The 22,867-nt window shown below is 25.6% G+C and overlaps 4 protein-coding genes across 7 annotated transcripts in view; 3 read left to right on the top strand and 1 right to left on the bottom strand.

Moving 5' to 3' along the window:
- LOC128966165 (uncharacterized) overlaps nt 1-4,134 on the top strand; it is a 36,591-nt gene extending 32,457 nt beyond the window's left edge. The window contains exons 11-15 of the mRNA XM_054312979.1: nt 555-668; nt 1,305-1,466; nt 1,863-2,053; nt 3,506-3,781; nt 3,891-4,134. Coding sequence (XP_054168954.1) covers nt 555-668; nt 1,305-1,466; nt 1,863-2,053; nt 3,506-3,781; nt 3,891-4,007 — 860 coding nt within the window. The 3' untranslated portion in view covers nt 4,008-4,134. The remainder of the gene's footprint in view (nt 1-554; nt 669-1,304; nt 1,467-1,862; nt 2,054-3,505; nt 3,782-3,890) is intronic.
- A 2,773-nt stretch (nt 4,135-6,907) lies between these two features.
- LOC128966211 (dentin sialophosphoprotein-like) lies at nt 6,908-10,154 on the bottom strand. Of its 3 annotated transcripts, none has more exons than XM_054313047.1 (4): nt 10,053-10,154; nt 9,406-9,969; nt 7,255-9,332; nt 6,908-7,177 (listed from the first exon to the last, which is right to left on the bottom strand). In XM_054313047.1, exons 2-4 carry the CDS (start codon nt 9,916-9,918, stop codon nt 7,126-7,128), a joined length of 2,643 nt encoding a protein of 880 aa, XP_054169022.1. In that variant the 5' UTR covers nt 9,919-9,969; nt 10,053-10,154; the 3' UTR covers nt 6,908-7,125. The 3 variants fall into 3 exon arrangements, with proteins under 3 accessions (XP_054169022.1, XP_054169023.1, XP_054169024.1); XM_054313048.1 differs by having other exon boundaries at nt 6,909-7,177; nt 7,255-7,438; nt 7,511-9,332; nt 9,406-10,154; XM_054313049.1 differs by having other exon boundaries at nt 6,909-7,177; nt 7,255-7,432; nt 7,511-9,332; nt 9,406-10,154.
- A 4,393-nt stretch (nt 10,155-14,547) lies between these two features.
- Nucleotides 14,548-17,332, top strand: LOC128966002 (ankyrin repeat and ELMO domain-containing protein D-like). Of its 2 annotated transcripts, none has more exons than XM_054312800.1 (4): nt 14,548-14,869; nt 15,619-15,985; nt 16,065-16,188; nt 16,285-17,332. In XM_054312800.1, the coding sequence occupies exons 2-4, from the start codon at nt 15,636-15,638 to the stop codon at nt 16,909-16,911; spliced, it is 1,101 nt and encodes a 366-aa protein (XP_054168775.1). In that variant the 5' UTR covers nt 14,548-14,869; nt 15,619-15,635; the 3' UTR covers nt 16,912-17,332. The 2 variants fall into 2 exon arrangements, with proteins under 2 accessions (XP_054168775.1, XP_054168776.1); XM_054312801.1 differs by lacking the exon at nt 14,548-14,869 and adding an exon at nt 15,227-15,523.
- A 3,313-nt stretch (nt 17,333-20,645) lies between these two features.
- LOC128966031 (putative uncharacterized protein DDB_G0282133) lies at nt 20,646-22,546 on the top strand. The gene is made up of 2 exons (XM_054312832.1): nt 20,646-20,915; nt 20,987-22,546. The coding sequence occupies exons 1-2, from the start codon at nt 20,848-20,850 to the stop codon at nt 22,500-22,502; spliced, it is 1,584 nt and encodes a 527-aa protein (XP_054168807.1). The 5' UTR covers nt 20,646-20,847; the 3' UTR covers nt 22,503-22,546.
- The last annotated feature ends 321 nt before the right edge of the window (nt 22,547-22,867 follow it).

Below are 22,867 nucleotides of genomic sequence, written 5' to 3'. Positions count from 1 at the left end.
ATATATAAATTAAGTATAGTATAGTAATACTTATAGTAATTACATTTATAGTATAGTCTCTCTCTCTCATAGCTTTAATTACATTTACTATTATATATAATTATTTATATTGCATTTTATTTTTATACTACTACTACTAATACTACTACTATTTATATTGTATAATACATATATACATACATACATACATACATACATACATAGAGAGAGAGAGAGAGAGAGAGAGAGAGAGAGAGAGAGAGAGAGAGAGAGAGAGAGAGAGATAATACTGTATTTGTTTATTGTTTATTAAATAAGACAAATAATATATATATAACAAAATCCAAAAAAAAATTGTGTACATTTTCATTGAGTTGCAAATTTTTATACTTTTTATTTTTGTTATATTTTTTATATTAGTGTATAACTTAATTTTATATTTATTTAAATCAACAAAAAATAAATTAATACAATTACATTAATTTTTTTTAATGTATATATATATATATTTGAATATATAATTTGTTGTTCACTTAATTTAATTTTAATATTTATTTTATTTTATTTTATTACAGAATTTGGTTTAAAACCTGTGATATATATATTGATATCAGTCGTCGGCCTATTGGTTATATTGGCGACAATTATAATGATTATTACAAAAATCAAGACATTAGCTCAAAATAAAGGTATTTTCAAAAAAAAATTATTAATTTATTAAATAATTAATAAATAAATTATGAATAAATTTGAATTTTTTTTAAAAATATATATGTATATAAAATTTTTCGGATTAATTTTACAATTAAGTATATAATTTAACATAAAATACTAATCAGTTATATTTTAACATAAAATATCTATTTTATAATATATTATAATTATACATATGTTAATAATAATAATACATTGTTAATATTGTATACGTTATATAATTTACATTATAAAATATTATATATATAAATTATATTGAATACAATGTATAACATATTGCATACTAATTTTTTTTGTTAGTTAAACATTATATCGACTATTAATAGACTAATTATTATTAATAATAATATATATATTGTTTTTATTTAAAATATATATATACTTATATATATATTATATATATAACTTATATTATTATGCTAAATAATTCATTAATTATTATTAATATATTTTTCAAATTTTTAAACAAAAAAAACATATATATATTTTATTAGAATATTATGTTAAATAATTCATTAATTATCTATTAATTATATATTAAAATATATTTTTTTATTTAATATATTTTTTTATTTAATATATTTTTTTATGTATATAATTGGTCGACAAAGTTGGTCGACATAAGTCACTACAAGGAGGTCCTCCTAACGGCAAGATTATGGGTACGACCACTACTACTACTAATAGTAATAGTAGTGATGGCAGTGATAATGATAATGATATAAATGCCGATAATATAAATGGCAGAAATTGCGTCCAAAATGGTGTTCAGAGTATGTATTTGTTTATATAATAATAATAATAATATTTCATATTCAATATATATATTGATTTATTGGTTATTTTTTTAATATTTAACTAATACAACAACAACAACAACATTGATACTATTGATTGATATAGAAATTAATATAAAGTTATAATATATTGTATATATATATATCAATATATGATATTATATAAGTCAGACATATTTTATTTTTATATATTATATATTGATTATATCTAGTAGTTATTTATTAAATAATAAAATTTGTTTTTTATTGATCAATAAATTATATACTATAGTATATACTAAATAAATATCTAATTGTATTTTATTTATTAATATTATCTTTTTTATATATATATATATGTTTGACACCAAAAAAAAAAAATCAAATCAAAAGTGGGAACACTTTATGTTAAGGCTTTCGATGTTATCGATGGCATTGAAGGCACACATATAACTGATAATGATTTCAATCATCATCTAAACAATTGGGATCACAATAATATAAATAGCGATAAGTTTGACCATATTTTAGGCCAAACTGAGACAACATTCAATGAACCGCACGTCACCATTGCCTACGAACAGGTAATTAATTTTAATTAATTTATTAATTAATTAATTTTTATAATAAAATTTAAAAAAAAATAATTTCTAATTATTTATACATATTAATTAATTTATATATATTTATTTATTTTAAATGTCAAATTGTGAAAATTTATCATTTTTAAAATATCCTATATATATATATATATTATACAGTATAATAATTATAAGCAAACTTAAATATATATATAAATTAATTGAAATAATTACATATAGAGATCATAATATATTGTATATTATTTATTTATATAATACAGTGACACACATATAAATTTTATATATATTTATATATATACTTAACAGTATATAAAGTAAAAATAATTAGTGTAAAATTTTTATAAAAATGTATTATTATTGTAAATATATTTTTAGACATTTATTTATTCAAAGTGTGTGTGTGTGTGTTGTTTGATAAAAGTTTAATTATTTTTGCGACAATAATAATTAAAAAAAACTACTACTAAATATTTTTAAGCCTAAAACACACACAAATGATTAATTATATAAATAGACTGATAAAACATCTAATATTACAATATTATGATAATATTATAAATTTATATGTATATTAACTTTTAGCCGACAAACTAATAGTATCAATAGTATACATGAATCTCACTATTAGTAGTAGTAGTAGTAGTAGTAGTAGTGGTAGTAGTAGTAGTAGTAGTAGTAATAGTAGTAGTAATGACACGTAAATTTGATTTTTATGTTTTGATTTTGTGCGATAAACCATTAATTAACAAATTTTTAAACTAACAAATAAATAGACATATAATATATAGATTATATAACAAATTTATATTATTATTATTATTATTATTATTATTATATACTGTATATATATATATATATACTGTAGATATCTTTTATATAACTATACAACTATTAAATTCTATACTATTATTTAAAATAAATCATACATTACTAATATATATATACGGTATATATATATATTCATAGGATATTTTTGTTTTTAATTAATTAATTTTTTGAAAAATAATTATTTTGTTAAATAAAATATTTTACTTTATTATTATTATTATTATTTTAATAATCAGGTATATTAGGGGGGGGGAAATGTTTCTATAATACAAATTATAAATGTATTCAAATAATTTTAATGATAATATTTATTTATTTTTTTTTGATAAATAAACAGTTATTGTAAAACATATGAAAAATCTAAATTAAATTATATTATATATATACTCTATTATATATATACTTATATATAATATATACTATTATATACTGTATACTAAATTATATATATATTTTAAATACTGTATACTCTATATATCTGTAATAATAATAATTTCAAACTCACTATTTGTCATCATTTTTTTGTAAAAATAAATTACATAATATATATATATATATATATACCTATAATAATAATAAATACAATTTTTTTTGTATATTATTTAGCGACACACACCCGAAGGTGATGCCTATGTCGACAGGATTACCGCCGATTGGATAACCAATGGCCAGACAACACTTCTACAGCAACCGCTGCCGCCGCCGCCGCCGATTAGTGACTATAAAAAGCTCAATAGATATCTAATGCCAGCCAATGGTTTAGTTGTCGGCGGTATCGGCGATCATCAGACTATTATCATGACTGACGATGAAGTTATAACCACTAATGAGACGCCGCTAATGAATGGCATATATTTTACGACATCCTATACGACAACAAATGTAATCATAATTTTTTTTTGTTGATATAATAATTGATATTTTAGTTTAAAAATTATTAATAATATGTTTTTTTTTGTTTTTATATAATAATACTAATTATATATTATAGACTCATAATACTGGAAGAGTAGGATCAGCGACACAACTACAGCATCAGCACCAACAACAACACCACAAAGTCCAGGGCTCGCCCACAATGTCGACAACCCTGAGTACACCCGTATGACAGTAACAGTCAGTCAGTTAGTCAGCCGGTGTGTGGGTGTATGTGTGTTAATTGGGATACCGTTTATCACAACAACAAAAACAACAACAAAATGACAGAATTTTCTACAGAATATTCTTGTATTTGACGGCTAATGTCTTCCAAACAAAAAATAATTAAATAATAATTTATAAAACAAAAAATCCAAAAATTTTGTTTTGTTTAAAAAAAATTGGATAATCTATTGTTATAAGATATACTGTATAGAAATAATTTAAAAACAAAACAATCTCTCATCAATAATTGTGCCAAAAATACTAAATATATTGATAAGTGTGTGTTTATGTGTGTGTGTTTATGACCTAATAATTATTATTATAAAAAAATATGATATATTGTATATATATTGAAAAAAAATCACAAAAACATTATCGAAATTTTATATATATATATAGTTATATATAAATTATAATCATCGAAACAAATGGCTCTTATATACCATATATATATTATCTCTCAATTATTTTATGGAAACTTTATTTTTTTAATGAAAACATTTTTTGTTTGTTTTATTTTGAAACAAATTTTTATTAATATATGTGAATATTATATGAATCATTTAATTATCAATATTATCATTTATTTATTAGTATTATTATTATTTGTATTTGTATTATTATTAATGGTTAATATAAATAATCAAACATTCCTCTACCTCTATGTAATTAATTATATATATATATATATAATTTATATATAAATAATTCACATATAAATTTTGTATATAACAAAAATTTGAGTTAAGATTATTATTATTATATATTAATCATTTTGTAAATTATTATGAATATTTTATATTATAATATATATATATATCGAAGTTATTGAGAAAAAAAAATTAATTAATTAGTGAATTACAGAATCAAACACTATTAGTGGTTATAATTTTTTTTATAAAAAGATATGCAAAAAAAATTAATAGTTATTATTATCTAAAAGTTAATATCTATGAAAAAAATAAATAAATAAAAGTAAATAATTGAATGAATGATTTATAGATAAATAATAATAATTAATATTTATAAATAACACAATCATCTAATGTGTAGATAATAATAATAATAATAATGTTTAAACAAAAGCAATACTTGATATTTAATTAATATATAATAATTTAAATTATATTATATATACTGTAAATATATGTATACATAGACTAATTCAAATTTACTATAATAATGCAATACTGTATAATATGATTAAAAAAAATTTATAAATATATATATATATAATTTTTTACTTAATAAAAAAAAATCAAAATAAAATTGTTTTTAAAAACTTGATTAGTTTATTATTTTTTTCAAATATTATATAATTATTGTGAATATCAATCTAATGGTGTTATTATATATAAAACTTAATGACAATTAAAGTTTACTAAAAATAAAAATAATAATATGTATTAATAGTTTAAAATAAATTTTAAAAACATTGAATAATTTTTCAACTAATGAAACTAATTATATTATTAATAAAATTATTGAATATTTAAAAAATAACTGGTTTTATGACTTGTAATATCAAATTATATCAACTTTAATATCAATTATACAATTGACTAATGATTAGAAATTTAAAAAAAAAAATAATTAAACTTTTAGTTTTATGTATGAAAATAATAATAATATTTGTAGAAAATTATTGTTTATAGCGTTTTATTATAATATTTTACTCAATATTAATAATATTTTAAATCCCAAAAAAATAATTATATAATAATTATGTATATATTATATAAATTATATAATTATTATATAAATTATATAAGTATTATATAAATTATATAATTATTATAAAATATGAATAATTCTATTACTAATGTTTTTTTTAAATTAATTTTAATTTTAATTTAGTATTAATAAGATTATTGATTTTTAAAAAAAAAATTAAATCTTTACATAAACTATTTTTTGTGGTAATAATTATATTTTTTTTAAAAAAATTGATTTTATTTTTAATTAATATTCAAAACAATTATTGTTTGTATTTTCTGTCCAAACAAACAAACAAAAAACTTCATTACAATCGAGTTGTTGTTAATAATAACATTACATTTAAATCATTTGAGGTTTAGATCCCAAACAGTCCTATAAATTATTAGAAAATAAAAAACTAAATAATAATTATACGGTTATTATAAAATATAATAAAATAATTTTACCAAAAAAAAAATTTAATTATATTTTTATTTTTTTTGATGATAAATCACAATAAATGTAGTCATAATTATTATTAAAAAATATTTATATATATATGTATGAAAACATTTACCAATTAACGATAAATTTTAAAAAATTGGTTATAAAAAAAATAAGTAACCGATTGGTGTATTAAAAAAAGTATAATTGATGTCTAAATTTTTTGACACTAAATATATAACACTAGAATAAAATAAACAATTTTTTTTATAATAATAATAATAATAATAATAATTAAAAATCTTTGATTTTTTATTTATTTATTTATTTAGTCACTAAATATTAATAACTTGAAAACATATATGTAAAATATATATAATGTGTGTGTGTGTGTGTGATAAAGTACATAATTATTGGTCACATTATTGAATTATTAAATGAAAAACATTAATTACAAAATATATTTAAATACATATAAATATATATATACTGTATATATATAAAAAAAAATACGATAGAAATCAAAACTAAAATTTAAACAGTATATATATATATATATAATATGATAATCATAAAGTCATAATTCAATCAAATCAAAAAATAATAATAATAATAATAATAATAAATATATATTTATATATATATATATAATAAAAACATTATATGTATGCATGTGTGTGTGTGTGTGATATAAACAAACAATACGGTAATATATATATATACATACATACAGTATATATAGATATATACGACCAATTGGTGGGGGTGGGGGAGAGGAGCGGGGAGTATCGTTAAACGAGTTGATGGACACAAAAAAAAATTTGATGATCATATTGATTGATTGATTGATGATAATAATGGTAATGACAAACACCATATTCAACACACAGTCATCATCAGTGATATATATTTCTCTTTTGTAATTCAATTATTATATAATATCAGTTAAACAGTAACTTTGACTGATAAAAGTCTATCACTTTTTGAGGACAGCTAACAAAAAACAAAACAAAACAAAATCAATAATTAGTTAATTAAAACTAATAATAATTACAATAATAAAGACTTACTGTTTGCCGACATCATCAGCTAAGACAACATCGCATCGATTGTTTGATATATATTTCAATAGAAAACATAGTTTACTTTCATTGCAATAGAAAGCGGATATAATTTTGTCCACTTTTTTATCGGTATTATACGGTTTAATGGTCAGCCGTTTATCGACGAAACCCGGTTTTTTCATATCTAGATCTCCCGGACGAAGAAATAGGGCGTTAATGATTTCGGGCATATGTCTAGTACTGTCAACGCAAACATTGTTACCGATTTTGGCCAACGATGCAGTTGTTAGCGGGTCTTCATTATCGAGTAGTGATGGCATAACATCAAGTGGTATGCCGTCAGCGGTCATATCTTTACCGTTTGTCAACAATGTCGGTATATCTTTAGTGGCCGACGCCGTAGATATCTCTGCCTCCAATTCTTGTTCCATTTCCATTGATTCTTCCTCCGGTGCCGGCGTACTGATTATGGCGTCCAACGAATCGGTACTGTTTGAACGATTATGATCGCCCAGACCGTTAATTTTTTCCGCAGCAGCCGTCGGTACCGCTGCCGCCGCCGATTCATTAGTCTGCGAATCGTCATCATTGGCTATCATCGACAAGGATTTATTAGGTGTACTACTATTGCTAAGACTTTCGTCCATTTTCTTAAGTCTGGCCTCTTTGGCCCGTTTAGGACCCGGTCTCGACATTATTGATTTTCTTCTCTCTTCATCGTTTGTTGTTGTCGTAGTAGTCGTCGTTGTTGTTGTCTTTTCTGTCGGTGATGTTGTCTTAGACACTGTTTTTGACGACGAAATAACAATCTCTTCATCACTAGAATTGTCTTCGATTATCTTAATCTCTTCACTAGACTTGTTGTTGTTGTTGTCTTCACCACTTGTTTTCTTTTTTTCGTCACTAGTAGTAGTTGTAGAAGAGTTACTGTTGTCTTCATTTTTCTTCGTCGTCGTCGTCGACGTCGACTGTTGTTCTTCGCTAAGACTTTCATTCAGTTTTGCAAGTTTTGCTTCTTTTGCTCGTTTAGGTCCCGGTCTGGACATTACTTTTTGTAATTTTTCGCTCAACGATGGCTTGTCTTTCGTGTCTTTAGTATCCTTAGTATCTTCAGTTGAATTTGATTTACTAACAACTGATTCACTGTCACTGTCCACCAAATCGACTGACTTTATCTTATCACTAGTTTTATTAGTATTACTATTACTATCGCTGTCTTTGTTTGAAACGATTTCATTGAATGAATTTGAATCCTCTTCTTGTGTAACAATCTTATCGATGGCAGGAATCGTCGTCGTCGTCGGCTTAGGCGTTGAGTTTAACTTCTGAAGTCTGGCCTCTTTTGCCCGTTTAGGTCCCGGTCTGGACATTAACTTCTTTGTCCTCTCGTCTTCTTCTTCTTCTACTTTTTCTTCTGACTGTACTTTTGTCGACGACTTCTTCTTCGACGACGAATCTTCAGAATCTTCCGAATCGTTTGAAACGGATTTCTTTTCAGTCTTTTTCGATTCGTTATCGTCGGAGTCTTTTGCCGCTTCTTTTAATTTCAATAGTCGGGCCTCTTTGGCTCGTTTAGGACCGGGTCTGGACATAATCTTTTTGGTTGTCTCATCCAATTCGGGCTCTTTTTCATCCAATTTCTTATGTTTGTCGCCGACGGCATCTGAATCATTGTCGTCTGAATCCTTCTTCTTCTTCATAATCGACTTCTTCGATGACAACGACTCGTCGTCCGAACTATCTTTCGATGGTTTACTACTAGTCTTTTGTTCCGATTCTTTCAGCTTCTGTAGTCTGGCCTCCTTTGCTCGTTTGGGTCCAGGTTTGGACATAATTTTCTTTTCGGCTTCGCTTTCAAACTTTTTATTCGCCGATTTTTTATTATCCGAATCCGAATCATCGCTCTTCGCTTTCTTCGACGACTTCGTCTTCGATCGTTTCTTTTCGTCGTCGTCTGAATCGTTGTCGGAGTCATCGGAACTGCGGCGTTGTTTGCGATGTTTCTTATGTTTCTTACGTTTGTGACTATCGTTATCGCCATCCGAGTCGCTATTATCCGAATCCGAAGACTTTTTTCGTTTTTTCTATAAACCAATTGAAAACAAAAAACAAACATTTGTTTAGTCAACTAATCTATAGATATATATATATATAAACCTTTTCGGCTCTTCTGATATCATCTCTGCTTAGACCACTTGTCGATGGTTTCGATGAGTCGTACGACTCGTGAGTCTTTCTGTGCGATGACGACGACGACGACTTGTCTTTCTTGTGTGAGCTCATCGTCGACGACGACGACACAAACTTTTCGCCTCTCCGTCGCTCTTCATCTCTCATTCGCTGTTTTTTCATCTCTTGTTTGGCTTTCCATCTCCTCTCAAACGTCTGCAATATATCGGGACAATCCATATTCTCGATCGGTTCCCAAGTCATCTCATTTTCGCTGTAACCCTTCCACTTGATCTGATATAACCACTCGTGAGTACCCGTCTTCTTGACAAACATACGCTTCTTATCTCGGATATCTTCGACAACATACAGTTCATTGCCATCCGAATCGTACTCTTTATTATCGGATTCGTTGCCCGACTTTGGTTTAGCCGTCGATGACTTTTTCTTGTTGTCGTCAAAGTCCGAATCGTATAGCGAACTAACATCAGAGGCCGGCATTGTTTGTCGGTTGTTGTCGGGATGTCTTCAATGTATGTATGGATGTGTTGTCTTTGATCCCAAAAAAAAATCAATTGACTTTCCAAGTGTTGGATCAGTTTTAACTAAAAAAAGACAATCAATAGTTACCATACATTTGGCGCTCACTGTGTTATAGTCAATGTGTGCCACACTTTTTGACTGCTATTTACTGTACATTTACTATACATTCATATATTTCACACTCAATACAAACACACAATAATAATGTTTCGGAAATAATAATAATATTATTAATACTAGGGTTGGAAAAATACAAAAATTTTCCAATTTTAACAATTTGTAAAATACAATGTACTGGGTGTATTTTACAATTATAAAAATAAAATTTCATTAACAATGATAAAATATTTATTTTAAAATTTAATAATTATATTAATAATATAATAAAATAAAAAAATTATATAATTTTAATATTGTTATTAGAAATTCTAATTTAGAATCGTTGTTTTCTAAAACTATTAATTAATTATTATAATAATAATAATTAATTAATATAATAATAATAATTAATTAATTAAAATAATAATTAATTAATATAATAATAATTAATATAATAATAATAATTAATTAATATAATAATAACAATTAATTAATATAATAATAATAATTAATTAATATAATAATAACAATTAATTAATATAATAATAATTAATTAATAGTAATTAATTAATATTAATTTATTTATTTAATATATTTCAATACCAGAATTAAATTGAATAGCTAATTTCAATTTTTTTTCAAAATAAAAAAATTATTATTATTATTATTGTGTTTGTTTGTGAATCTTAATATTTTTTTTGTTACTAGGTAATGCTAAAATTTTTTTTTGTAAACCAAAATTGTCATGTAATTTATAATTGTATTATACTGTGTATAAATACGCTTTGTATTATACATACACACTTTGTCTCTGCCAACACTGATTATTGACTATTGTATGTAATGTAGTAGTATTTCATCACATAATGTGTTAAAGTAAACGACAATAACTACGGTCTATAATAGTTCCCCAAAAAAACTGTACACAAAATAATATATACCCCCCCAGAAAAATGTTTCCAATAAAAACCAATAACTTTAATACAAATTTGTTATTTTTGTTACAATATTTAAAAGAATAAGTAAAATATTTATTTGAAAAAATTTAATTTTTTTTTTTTAATTATATATTCTGTAAACATATAATTTGTTAAACAATTAAAACATAAAATAAAATTGATTATAAAATATGTGTTTTTGTATAAAAAAGTTTAGATTAATAGTAGAAATAATGTTTTAAAAAAAATAAAAATAAAATAATTTTCTAGAAATTCCTTATTAAAAAAATGAGGGAATATATAGGGGAATAGGATTTTTTTAGTGTCCAAACTCTAACCCCCAATAAATTACACGATATTTGAATTGAAATTAAATTTATTTTTTTCAATTCAATCCATTCATTCATTCAATCAGTTAGTATTGTTTCGGGTGTTGTTGTGTCCAAAAAAAACAACAAACTATTTGTATGAATCAATCAATCAATCAATCATCAGCTGATCCAACATCTAATCCAACATTGATATGTCTGCCAACAACCACAACAAGTCGGTCAAGTTGTGCAGTATATGCTTGGATCCGATGACCTTACAATCATCGCCGCCGCCACCGCCGCCGATGCCATCGTTGAACTACCGACCGATCAAATGGATTAGTTGTGGACACTGTTTTCATGCCGACTGTATTGGCAAATGGTTTTCAACCACCACTACCGCTAACCACAAGACATGTCCGATGTGTCGGCAATGCTGTCAGTGGATGGCGACGGCGGCGGCGGCGATGACGACCACCACTGTCTCGTCGTCCGCAACAACAACTAATGTCATTTCCCGATCAACACAATCGTCGGCGACAACACCTGTCGTCACCGCCGATAGTCTGTCGCAAGTTTTTTCCCTAATACTCGAACAATTGGCTAGTCGTGCGGCGGCCGAACCTATAGTCAATCCTCGTCCTCCTCCTCCTACTCCTCCACCTGCCATAAGTCTAGTCACTACCACTGTTGTTGCTGCTGCTGGCGTACCTTCAGCTTCTCTAGCCTATCATCGGGGAGGCAGCGGTAGACGTCATAATCTTTTACTGGTACCCGAAGAAGTCGGCCACGTTTACGGTGGACAACAACAACAACTCACTAGAGCTACGGCAACTACGCGACTACCGCTGGCCAACACTATTGTCACAGCTTTCAGACATCAAGCCTCTGCTGCCGTACCTCAAGTTGGTCTTGACCATACTTTGCAGTCAACAGTCTCAACAGTCATCAGCAACAACAACAACAACAATAGTCATCGGCAATCATCAGTGATAACAATACCAAATGAATCGACAAACCAGATCTACCGGCGCCCGAATGTCAGCTATAGGGGTGGCCGAAACGCTAGCATAACACCCAGGTATTGGGTCAGGCGGTCAGGTGTTGTTGGCAACAACTTAGGAGAACAATTACTATCGGCGCCAACTCAAGATGTCAGCCGCGGCAGCGGCGGTGGCGGACGACAACCGGCTCATCATATCAATCGTCAATCATTTGGTGTCAACAATATTACTACTGTTGGCCACCAAATGTCTGGTCGCCGGACAGACAACTAAATCCAATTATTAGCCAACAAAAAAACAAACGAAACAATTTATATATTTTACGGGTAATTATATTACCGGCAATCGGGTAATTGATTGGGAAAAAAATAATGTGATATTTTTGTTTGTTTTTATTTTAAATAATACTAATTTTACCGGTAATTGTTTTTTTTTAATATTTACGGCCAATATATTAATTGATTGATTGATTGGTAAAATAATGTTATATTATTGTTTGTTTTTTAATACTAATTTTACCGGTAATTTAAAAAAATATATATATTTACGGCCAATATATTAATTGATTGATTGATTGGTAAAATAATGTGATATTATTGTTTGTTTGTTTTTAAATACTAATTTTAATTTATTATATATATATATTTACGTATCAATTACCGCTATGTGTGTGATAATATGCAAATTATGTGATATATTACTATACGTTAATGTATTTAATTTAGTATTTTTTATTTCAAAAATTATTTGTTATATCATTATGAATATTATTATTATGAGTATTATTTATTATGATGTTATTGTATAAACATATAAAATAAAATTTTGTAAAAATTTTGTAATATCATTACTTAGGATATAATATCAAGTGTTTAAAAAAACAAATTAATAAAATTTTTATTATTATAAGTTTTATCAATGAAATTGTTGGTTATATTTTATTATTATTTATTATTTAGTAAACATTTTCTTATATATAAATATTAAATATCCTTAAACTTTATATGCAATGAACTTTTTTTATATATATTTTATATTAATTATTATGTATGTGTGTAGTAATCATTACCACAAAATAATAATATGTGTTATATAAACAAAAATTTTTACAAACAAACAAACAAATTAAATTTTAAAAAAAAACAATTATCAATGACATTAAACTTTCAAATGTCGTATATATTAATTAATAAATTAATTAATAAATTAATTATAATAATAATAATAAAAACAATTTCCAATAAAAAAAATCTCATAACGATTTTATTAACTAAAAAAAAATTATTTACTATTATTAATACCTGTATAAATTAAAAATAATAATAATAAACGTAACATGCATAATTTCCTAATAATAAAAAAAATAATATTTACGTCATCTAAAAACGTGCAATCATATTATATTATTGAAAATATTATTTTTATTAATATAAATGACCTTGCTTAAATGTTGTTGACAATTTTTCAATGTAATAATATAAATAATAATTTATTATAATCTTATCATTATCATTAAAAAAATAAAAAAATAAAAATTATCAATAAGTGAACATTGTACATATTACATATAGTTAGTTTAATAATTAATTATTTAATTAATTAATTAATTTTTTTATTAAAAATATAATGCTTTTTAATACAGTATATATTTTTTAAAAACTTGGTTATCCTATTACCCGATAAATTATTTGTATAATATAGTAGTAGTAGTAGTAGTAGTAGTAGTTTCCCGACACTTGGGGGTGGGGTGGGTGGTTGGGGGCGGGGGGTTTCTAATGCATTGAAAAAAAAATTATTTAAAACTATATGATATTTAAGCCGAAAAAAAAACTTTAACTAACTTTAAGGGACACTCTCTATAGTATACTGTATATAATCTACTGTACATATAATACCTATATATATATATATATGATATACTTTAATAACATTAATACATACAGTATTTCCTAGTTAATAATCATATTATCATCAGTATAGCCTACGTGATACCTGTCCATTGTGGTTAATACAGTACAGTGGGGACAGGTAGGTAAGTAAAAAAAACAATTGTATGATGTCATATTAAATAAAAAAAAAAATCATATGACGATTGTTTTTGAAGTGTCGACATCATTACCTATTGGGGGGGGGGAGTGACTCCCTCTCTGGGCACTACTAATGCATGTATTAATACTATACTGTACTGTACTTTATGTATGTATGCAAACCTTTATGTATAAATGTAATGTTAAAGTATAGGTACAGTATATCATACGTATATACAGTACATGTAATCGAGTCGTCGATCGTATAGTTTATCGCGAGTTTACACTGTATTACAGTCGCCAGCAGTCGTTCAATGCATTCATACCATTCAAAACGTATATTTAGTGTTCAATTCAATAGTAGACATACATCTCTCTCATAGTAAACAACATTTTCAGTCATCAGAAAAAAATAATACATTATTTTATATATAAATAATAATATTTTTTATGAGACAATTGATACCACATTTTTGTTGTCCATACCATCATCTACTACGACGACATCACACCCATTGTATAGTTTTAGGGTAAGTGTGTTATATCATATCCTATAAAAAAAAAAATATTAATTGTTAGTCCAGGAAATGGTGACCAACTAAGCAAACACAACACACACAACACACAAAAAACGGTTAGCCTTTTAGGCCATTACTTGTTGTTTGTGTTATAACGGGTTAGAGCTATGACTCTATGTGTGTGTGTATATGTAATACACTATACATTATATTAGTGTATATATTATACTATAGGTTAGGCTATACTATACACACACAGTATAATGTATTTGAACACAAAAAAAGTACAGTTCTATACAATACTTTTGTAGATCGGTTCTAATGTTTATAACATTAGTTATATATATAACGAGTTCAACAAAAAAAATTAGTTAAACGCTATATATTTTATACGCATTTTTTTCTCTCTCACTATTGCTATACAATTGAAGCCATTTTTTCTCGACGACGACAACAACAACCAAACAGCTTATCAAAAGATTTATTGTTTTACAAGACATTTGATCCATAATATTGTTGTTGTTGTCATTGATTTTGTTGAATGATATCTTCATTATATATGATAGAGATATTAGTGATAGTGAAGACAGTTTTAAACAGTAAACACAACAATAGACGCCATAGTTATCATTGAATTCATATTCAAAAAAAAGCCATCAATTGATGGTATAGTAGTCATCGACTTCTTCTACTTTTACCACTTCTTCAATTGATTTTTATGATAATAATACTAATAATTATTATTTCTTTTTCGTCAACAGATTATCTATTATAAGTAATGTTAGAAGAAATTGAAAGTGCAGTCAGTTTTCTGACCCGTTTGATCACCAAAACCGCTGACCACTCGTCGTCATCGTCATTGTCTTCTTCTTCGGATGTGATAACTAAGGAAACGATCGACAAGTTTAGTCAAAAGCTTTGCCAACTGTTGGAGGAAAAGTTTCGCAATCATTGGTTTCCCGATAAGCCAGTCCGTGGCCAAGCGTTTCGTTGTATACGGTTTAACGAAAATTCGCGGCGCGATTCAGTGGTCGAAAAGGCCTGCCAGGAGTGCGGCATTAATTTCGATGACCTCAAACTGCCACTCGAGTTGACCCTATGGGTCGATCCCAATGAAGTCACGTGTCGGTTGGTGTCAACTATTTTGTTTGTCTTAAGACAACTGTTTAATATTAATTGTCTGTTTGTCTTCATATATCACCAATAGATTTGGTGAACATAAGGGCTCCTATTGTATTGTAGCCAAACTGAGAGACGGACGCAAAGAGAATTACATTGATTCCATCAATTATGAAGAACTGGAACAGAAGACTATCGAAAGGAATAGACAGGTATTTGTGTTGTTATTTATTGATTGATTGATTGGTAACTCTGAAGACATCGATGACTGATCTGTTTTTTTTTTTGGTTGTGTTTGTGATCTGAAGGCATCATTTGATTTACTAAACTCATCCCGAAAGAGACGTAACAATCAACGAAAGAATGGTTATAATATGAATATGAATAACAATAATATCAACAACAATACTATTAACGGCTATTCATCATCAAATGGCGGTAACAACGGTTTTAACGATTATCCAATGGGTTTGTCGTCATCGAGTTCTCCATTACACCACCAGCAGCACCAGTCGTCTTCTTCGTCGTCGTCGTCGTCATTCTATCCATTTTACGGTTCGGGCACACCGTTTGCCACTCATTACAGTACGAGTCCGCCCAACAATAGTAACAACAACGGGTATCTAAAGTATCCGATATCGCCGCCACAGTCGCGTGCCGTCGGTGGTAGTGGTAATGGTCTCAGCATCGGTGGTAATGGATCTTATAGGGGACTGAATATTAACAATAATAGTAATAACAAAACGAATTACGCTAACCAATCGATCAACAATTCAAAGGCCAATAATAATATTAATAATAATAATAATAACAGTAATAACCAGAACTTTTCGCGACAATTGTTTTCTGGTAATAGTTTTCAATCGCCGTTTACAGCCTATCAGACACAACAGGATCGGTACCATTGGGTCAACAAATCCATTGTTAAAGCATGAGTTAGTAGTAGTAGTAGATCCGACCCATCACTACTCCTACAGAGGGAGACAAACCAATTGAAGTAAATATATAAATATATATATATATTATACATCTATTATACAGTAAATATGATATTCAAAACTCAGTTTATTATTATTATTATTATTATAACACATATATACACACACACACATAACATACACACTTATTTCTAGATTAACCATTTTATTATTATTATACATATATCTACTAATTATAAAATTTTATTGATATAAAAATTGATACAAATTTTTTTTAATTATTATTATTATTAATTGTTTGATTGATTTGAGAGAAATTGAAAGTAATGGATAGGAAAATCACACACAACTATAACAGTAATACTCTAAATATTTAAATATATATATATATAATAGCCTATAGTTTCTATAAAATATTATTATTATTATTGATTGTTTGGACCGGTATTTTTTAGATTGATTTTTTTTATTTAAAAAAAATAATATTAATTTTATTACTAATTAATTTATATTCAGATTATTGTTGTACAAAAATTTTATTAATATTATTATTGTATGAATTAATGTTATTAATTTTATTAGCATATATATATATATTATACATGTATATTATCTATTATTATTATTATTATTTAATTGAGAATTTATATTTAAATTAATTTAAATTATTAGCTTTTTTCAACAAAAAAAAACTACTAATAGTTTGTGATTTTTAATACAAATATATATATATATAGATTTATAAATAATATACTTATATTTAAAATCCCATTTTGATTTCACACATTATATACACACATACAACACAAAAAAAAAATAGTAAAAACTATATATATATATAAATTTTGAAACAAATATTTATTTAATTTTTTCAACAACAAAAAACATAATAACCTTTTTGCTAAATAATAATAATAATATTATTATTATTAAAATATAAAATGGGTCCATACATTTCATATGTTTATAATGCAGTTTATAACAAACAAAACAAAACAAAAAATAAGTATAAATTATTTGTCAATATTTTTCTCATTTTTTTATTATATATATAAAAAAAAACTACTAATAATACTGTAATTACTGTATTTGTACTATAGTTGACACGAGTTTTTCTATACATATGTGTATATATTAATAATCTATATATATATATGTGAAAAGTTTAATTGAATGAAACAAACATTGATAAAGATATTTATTATGAAATTAATCGCTTTAGTTATTATTGATTAATATTATTATTATTACATAATGTATAGGTTTTATGATTATTGGTATTACTGTTTTATATATATATATATATTATCAACAAACAGAAAAAAATTATATACAGTATATATATATATAAAAAATTATCTTATTTGTCATAGAAATTGTGATTTGCATTGTATTTATCAACACAACAACAAACAAAAAAATTCAACACAAAAAACATTTTATTATTATTATTGTCTAAAAATTTTATAAATTATATCAATTTTTAGTAATTAATCGAATCAATCATTTTTTAACAAATTGTAGAAATTGTTTATTATTATTATTATTTAATTTGAATTAATATATATATATTTATAGATATAGATATAATTTAAATTAACACACAAATACATACATATATATAGTATAAAAATCTCCTTTTAAAACTAAAAACATCTATTTATTGATTATTATTATTAAAATTAATTAATTTTTTTCTAATTTTATGTTTGGGACCACAGAAAACTTTTTTTGAGTTAATAATAATAGTTATTATTATTATAAATATTTAACAAAAAAACAAAATTTGTATCTTTTTAAATGCACAACAAATTAATTTCATTTAAATTATTATTATTACTATTAATAATAATTAACAACAAATTGTAACAACAGTTCCAAAGAGAAAATAATAATAATTTTTTTTAGGTCTATATATATATATTGATTGTACTATTTTTAACTGAAAAAAAAATCGTTAAAAATTATTATTATTTAGATATATATATATATCTAGAACTTGAATTCAATGAATTATTTATAAAGAAGAAATTATATTTAAAACAAAATTTTTTATAAATTTATAATTTATTTTTTGTCTTTTTATAATATAATTTATGAATTTTATTGTTTATATATATATATATATATGTATATTATTTGTTAATTATTATTTTTTGTGTGTAATTTATTAATTGCTTTTTTAAGTTTATTATTATTATTATTATTAAGACTTAATTTATAGCCATAAAACAAATTGTAATTTAAAATTTCATATATCTATCTATCTATATATATATTAATTTTTTTTATTATATATATATATACATATAATTATAAATATATAAATATAAATTATACAAACAAACAAAACACACACACATTATGTACACTTTTAGTCCCTATAAATATAACGTAAATATTATTATTATTAATCACTTTTCATTTGCATTGATAGAGAGAAAAAAAATTTACAAAAAAAAACAATATAATAATAATTGATCTTTTAATTAATTTAAAAAAAAATTTTAGATTAAAAATTATATATAATTATTAAGCATTTAATTTTGTGTTTTATTATTTATTTATTTTATTATTGATATTATTTCTAATATTTTTTTTTTGAAAATTTGTTTTTAATTTTTTTAAATAATTTCTAATTAATTACAGCACACAAACAGTATGTGATTATATGGTAATTGATTGAATCAATTGTTTTTAAATTCAATTATAATTATAATTATTTGTTTTTCATTGACTAAACAATTGTGACATCACTTGTATGTGTGTGTGTTATATAAGGTATAGTAATATATATATGATTTTTTTAGGACCAAAATAATTGTTTGCCAACTAATCAATCAATTCAATCAAATCGGATGACTGTCCACAACACTTGTTGTGAATTTTTATGTCCAAAAAAAATCGTTAAGCACTGGTGTTTAGGTAACTGTTCCCAACTTATATATGCCTTATATTACGGTATGACCATCAAAGAGGAGGAGGAGGAGGTGTTCAACCATTTAAATAAATTTTTATATTAAAAAAAAGGTTTAGTGAGAGACACCCAAAAAACATTTTTTTATATTACCGGTAATTAAAATAAATTCATACCTACATGTGCACCACCACCCATACCTATACTTAAAACTACTGTATATTATAGATATACCAGAGAGAGAGAGAGAGAGAGAGAGAGAGAGAGAGAGAGAGTCGATAGCCAATTGATTGGATTAAATAATTAAATTATAAAAATTATAAATAATATAAATTTTTGTTTTATTTGTTTCTAAATTAATAAATAGTAATTAAAATTTATAATTTTTTTTTTAAACACTACTGTATGTCTATTATTATATGTGTGTGTATTGCCATCTATTTTGTTCAAACCAATAGATATATACCATATATACAGTATATATTGTGTATTGATGTACTGTACTATAAGTTACAGTCTATAACATACATAAGCCCTACACTGTAGGGCCTACAGTGAGTGAGAGAGAGAGAGAGAGAGAGAGAGAGAGAGAGAGAGAGAGAGAAAGCGATACATATATCCTATTATATAATAATACAGAATTAAATCGTTATTCAAACAAACAATAATTAATTTATTAATAAAATAATGTGTAGTTTTTATGTCTAAAAAAAAACAACTATTAATTATAATGTTATTGAAAAAAAATCAAAATTAATTTCAATACATTAACAGTATATTAAATAAAGACATTATTATTATTATTATTATTAACACAAATGTATAGTCAAAACACATTAAACAACACGTGTTGTCGTCACTGTTGTTGTTGTCTTCAATTGATTGACTGATCAGTCAATTGATTACAACATCAATGGCTATAATAATTATCATTAATATCGTCGTCGTCGGCGGCGGTGATAATTGATTGATCCAATTGTCTAATTATCATCTAATTTCACATATATTCAAAAACAATGGCCGAGGAGGAGGTAATGGTAGTCGAGGACGAGTTGCCGGCGATAATGACAATGGATTATCAAATGTATGGATCAATTTCAAAGTCAATTTAGTTATCAAATAATATAATAATAAATATATATTAAAAACAAACAGATCTCAAGATATTATCTCAAGTAGTAATGATGACAACGACGACGACGACAACGATGACGACCAGTATTTGCTGAGACTATCGGAACAGGTCTTCAACAACGACCTAATACTTGACAAAGTTTTCGCTAATATGTCAGTGAAAGAGCTGTCCCGATGTTGTCTGGTTTGTCATAAATGGTTGGCCGAAGCCTATCGAGTATTGGCCGCCCGAAGTCGGTCGCTGTTTATCTATCATCTGATTCGTGCGGAACAACCAACGACAACTGGCCAGACATCGTTGGCCGTATCGGTCGATACCAATAGCTCTGCCGACGATGAACTGGACTACTGTTCCCGAGTGGACTGGAGTCTGAAATATGATTTCAAAGCCAATGTTATCAAACGGATTACCGACGGCCTGTATTCGATACCCGAACTGTGTCTACTGGTTTACGGCAGTCTTGGCGAAGATGTCAAAATGAGTCAACGTCTGTATCATACGGATATTGTACGCCGATATCTGCCGCCCAACGGCTGTAATATATTGAATCTGAACAGTCAGTGTCTGATTGGTCGGCCAACGACATCGTCGGTTCCCATTCACAAGATATCGCATTTCGGCGATTTGGCTGCCGTTTCGATGCTTTTGCTACCGAAATACAGATCGGGAATCGACATAACTGTCTTCACTGGTGCCGATATGCCGGACAAATTGTTTACCAAATCGGATATCAAATCGATTCTATTGTTTACCACTTCATCGATATTTCAAGACAATCGACAACTGTTTCGAGAGATCAATACGTTGTCGAAGTTTATAACGACAACACTGAACGGTCGGATAGCTTTCGGTGGCTATAATTCAGCGTATTTTAGTTTTAATAGAAAAGATTTTTTAAACTATTTGGTCGATAATAATGACAACAATTTTATTAAAGATAATAATAATAATAATAACAATAATGAGGAACAAATTGGTGACAGTAGTAGTACTAGTAGTGGTTTACATGAATCAGATTTGGTTACCCGTGAACTGATCGGACTGTGTTTTAGTGGACAACAAGTACGGGCCAGTAGTCTATTGTTGAATACAAAACGTTTGACGAAAACTGAGGCGAAAATCCGTAAATTCAAGAATAGTCTTGGATTTGATATCAATGTCAACAACAATAATAATAACAATAAAACCAAAAACCAAAATCTTTCAAAGTTTTCAGAGTTAATAGCCTTTATGTTTACCGATGAGGACAAAGCCGATGCCTATTTGAAGCTACAATTATTTCAATCGGTTTTTGGCAACAATTGTCAAGTTATCGGTATATCCGGTTACGGACAGTACGGTTTTAATTATTGGCCATCGATTGATGATACTATAGTTAACAACAAAACTAATAATATGAAAATTAATAATAATAATAATAATAATAAAAGATATGTTAATAATAATAGACGACAACAACAACAGTATAGAAAGTGTCCGCGTATTGTATTAAACACTAATATGACTACATTTGTTGTAATTAGTCTTCAAAAGTAACCCCAAAAAAAATATATATAAATTTTATTTTAGTTTTTTTTGGTGTCTAAAAACATGTTATATTAATGTAATAATATTATATATAATTAGTTTTGTTATTATATGTTATTATAATATATATATATATATATATACCGGTAATTATATTTATTATTTAGTAATATTTTTTTATCAATTAATTAATTAATTAATTAAAATTTATTTAGACTTATGTTAGACTAAACAGCAGATATGATTTATCTATTAATTATGTGATAATAATAATTATAATAATAACAAATCGATTGTAATTTTAAATGAAAAGTTTATTTTTTGTTGTTTGGTTTGGACACTGAATATTGTATTGTTTAAAAATATCCAATTAA

This window comes from Oppia nitens, unplaced genomic scaffold (genome assembly GCF_028296485.1).
Source record: "Oppia nitens isolate AA-2021 unplaced genomic scaffold, nextdenovo-longstitch-racon4-pilon3 scaffold19_pilon_pilon_pilon, whole genome shotgun sequence".
Taxonomy (NCBI): domain Eukaryota; kingdom Metazoa; phylum Arthropoda; class Arachnida; order Sarcoptiformes; family Oppiidae; genus Oppia; species Oppia nitens.
Note: the sequence above shows the minus strand (reverse complement) of the source record. Positions and strands in the feature narration are given on the sequence as shown.

Excerpts from the sequence above, each read along its gene's own strand:
- LOC128966002 (XM_054312800.1), top strand. The coding sequence starts at position 15,636 with ATGTTAGAAGAAATTGAAAGTGCAGTCAGTTTTCTGACCCGTTTGATC. Across the intron at positions 15,986-16,064 it reads CCCAATGAAGTCACGTGTCG|ATTTGGTGAACATAAGGGCT; the intron begins GTTGGTGTCAAC and ends TATCACCAATAG. Across the intron at positions 16,189-16,284 it reads CTATCGAAAGGAATAGACAG|GCATCATTTGATTTACTAAA; the intron begins GTATTTGTGTTG and ends TGTGATCTGAAG.
- LOC128966211 (XM_054313047.1), bottom strand. The coding sequence starts at position 9,918 with ATGCCGGCCTCTGATGTTAGTTCGCTATACGATTCGGACTTTGACGAC. Across the intron at positions 9,333-9,405 it reads ATATCAGAAGAGCCGAAAAG|AAAAAACGAAAAAAGTCTTC; the intron begins GTTTATATATAT and ends ATTGGTTTATAG. Across the intron at positions 7,178-7,254 it reads GCTGATGATGTCGGCAAACA|CTGTCCTCAAAAAGTGATAG; the intron begins GTAAGTCTTTAT and ends GTTTTTTGTTAG.
- LOC128966031 (XM_054312832.1), top strand. The coding sequence starts at position 20,848 with ATGGCCGAGGAGGAGGTAATGGTAGTCGAGGACGAGTTGCCGGCGATA. Across the intron at positions 20,916-20,986 it reads ATGACAATGGATTATCAAAT|ATCTCAAGATATTATCTCAA; the intron begins GTATGGATCAAT and ends AAAAACAAACAG.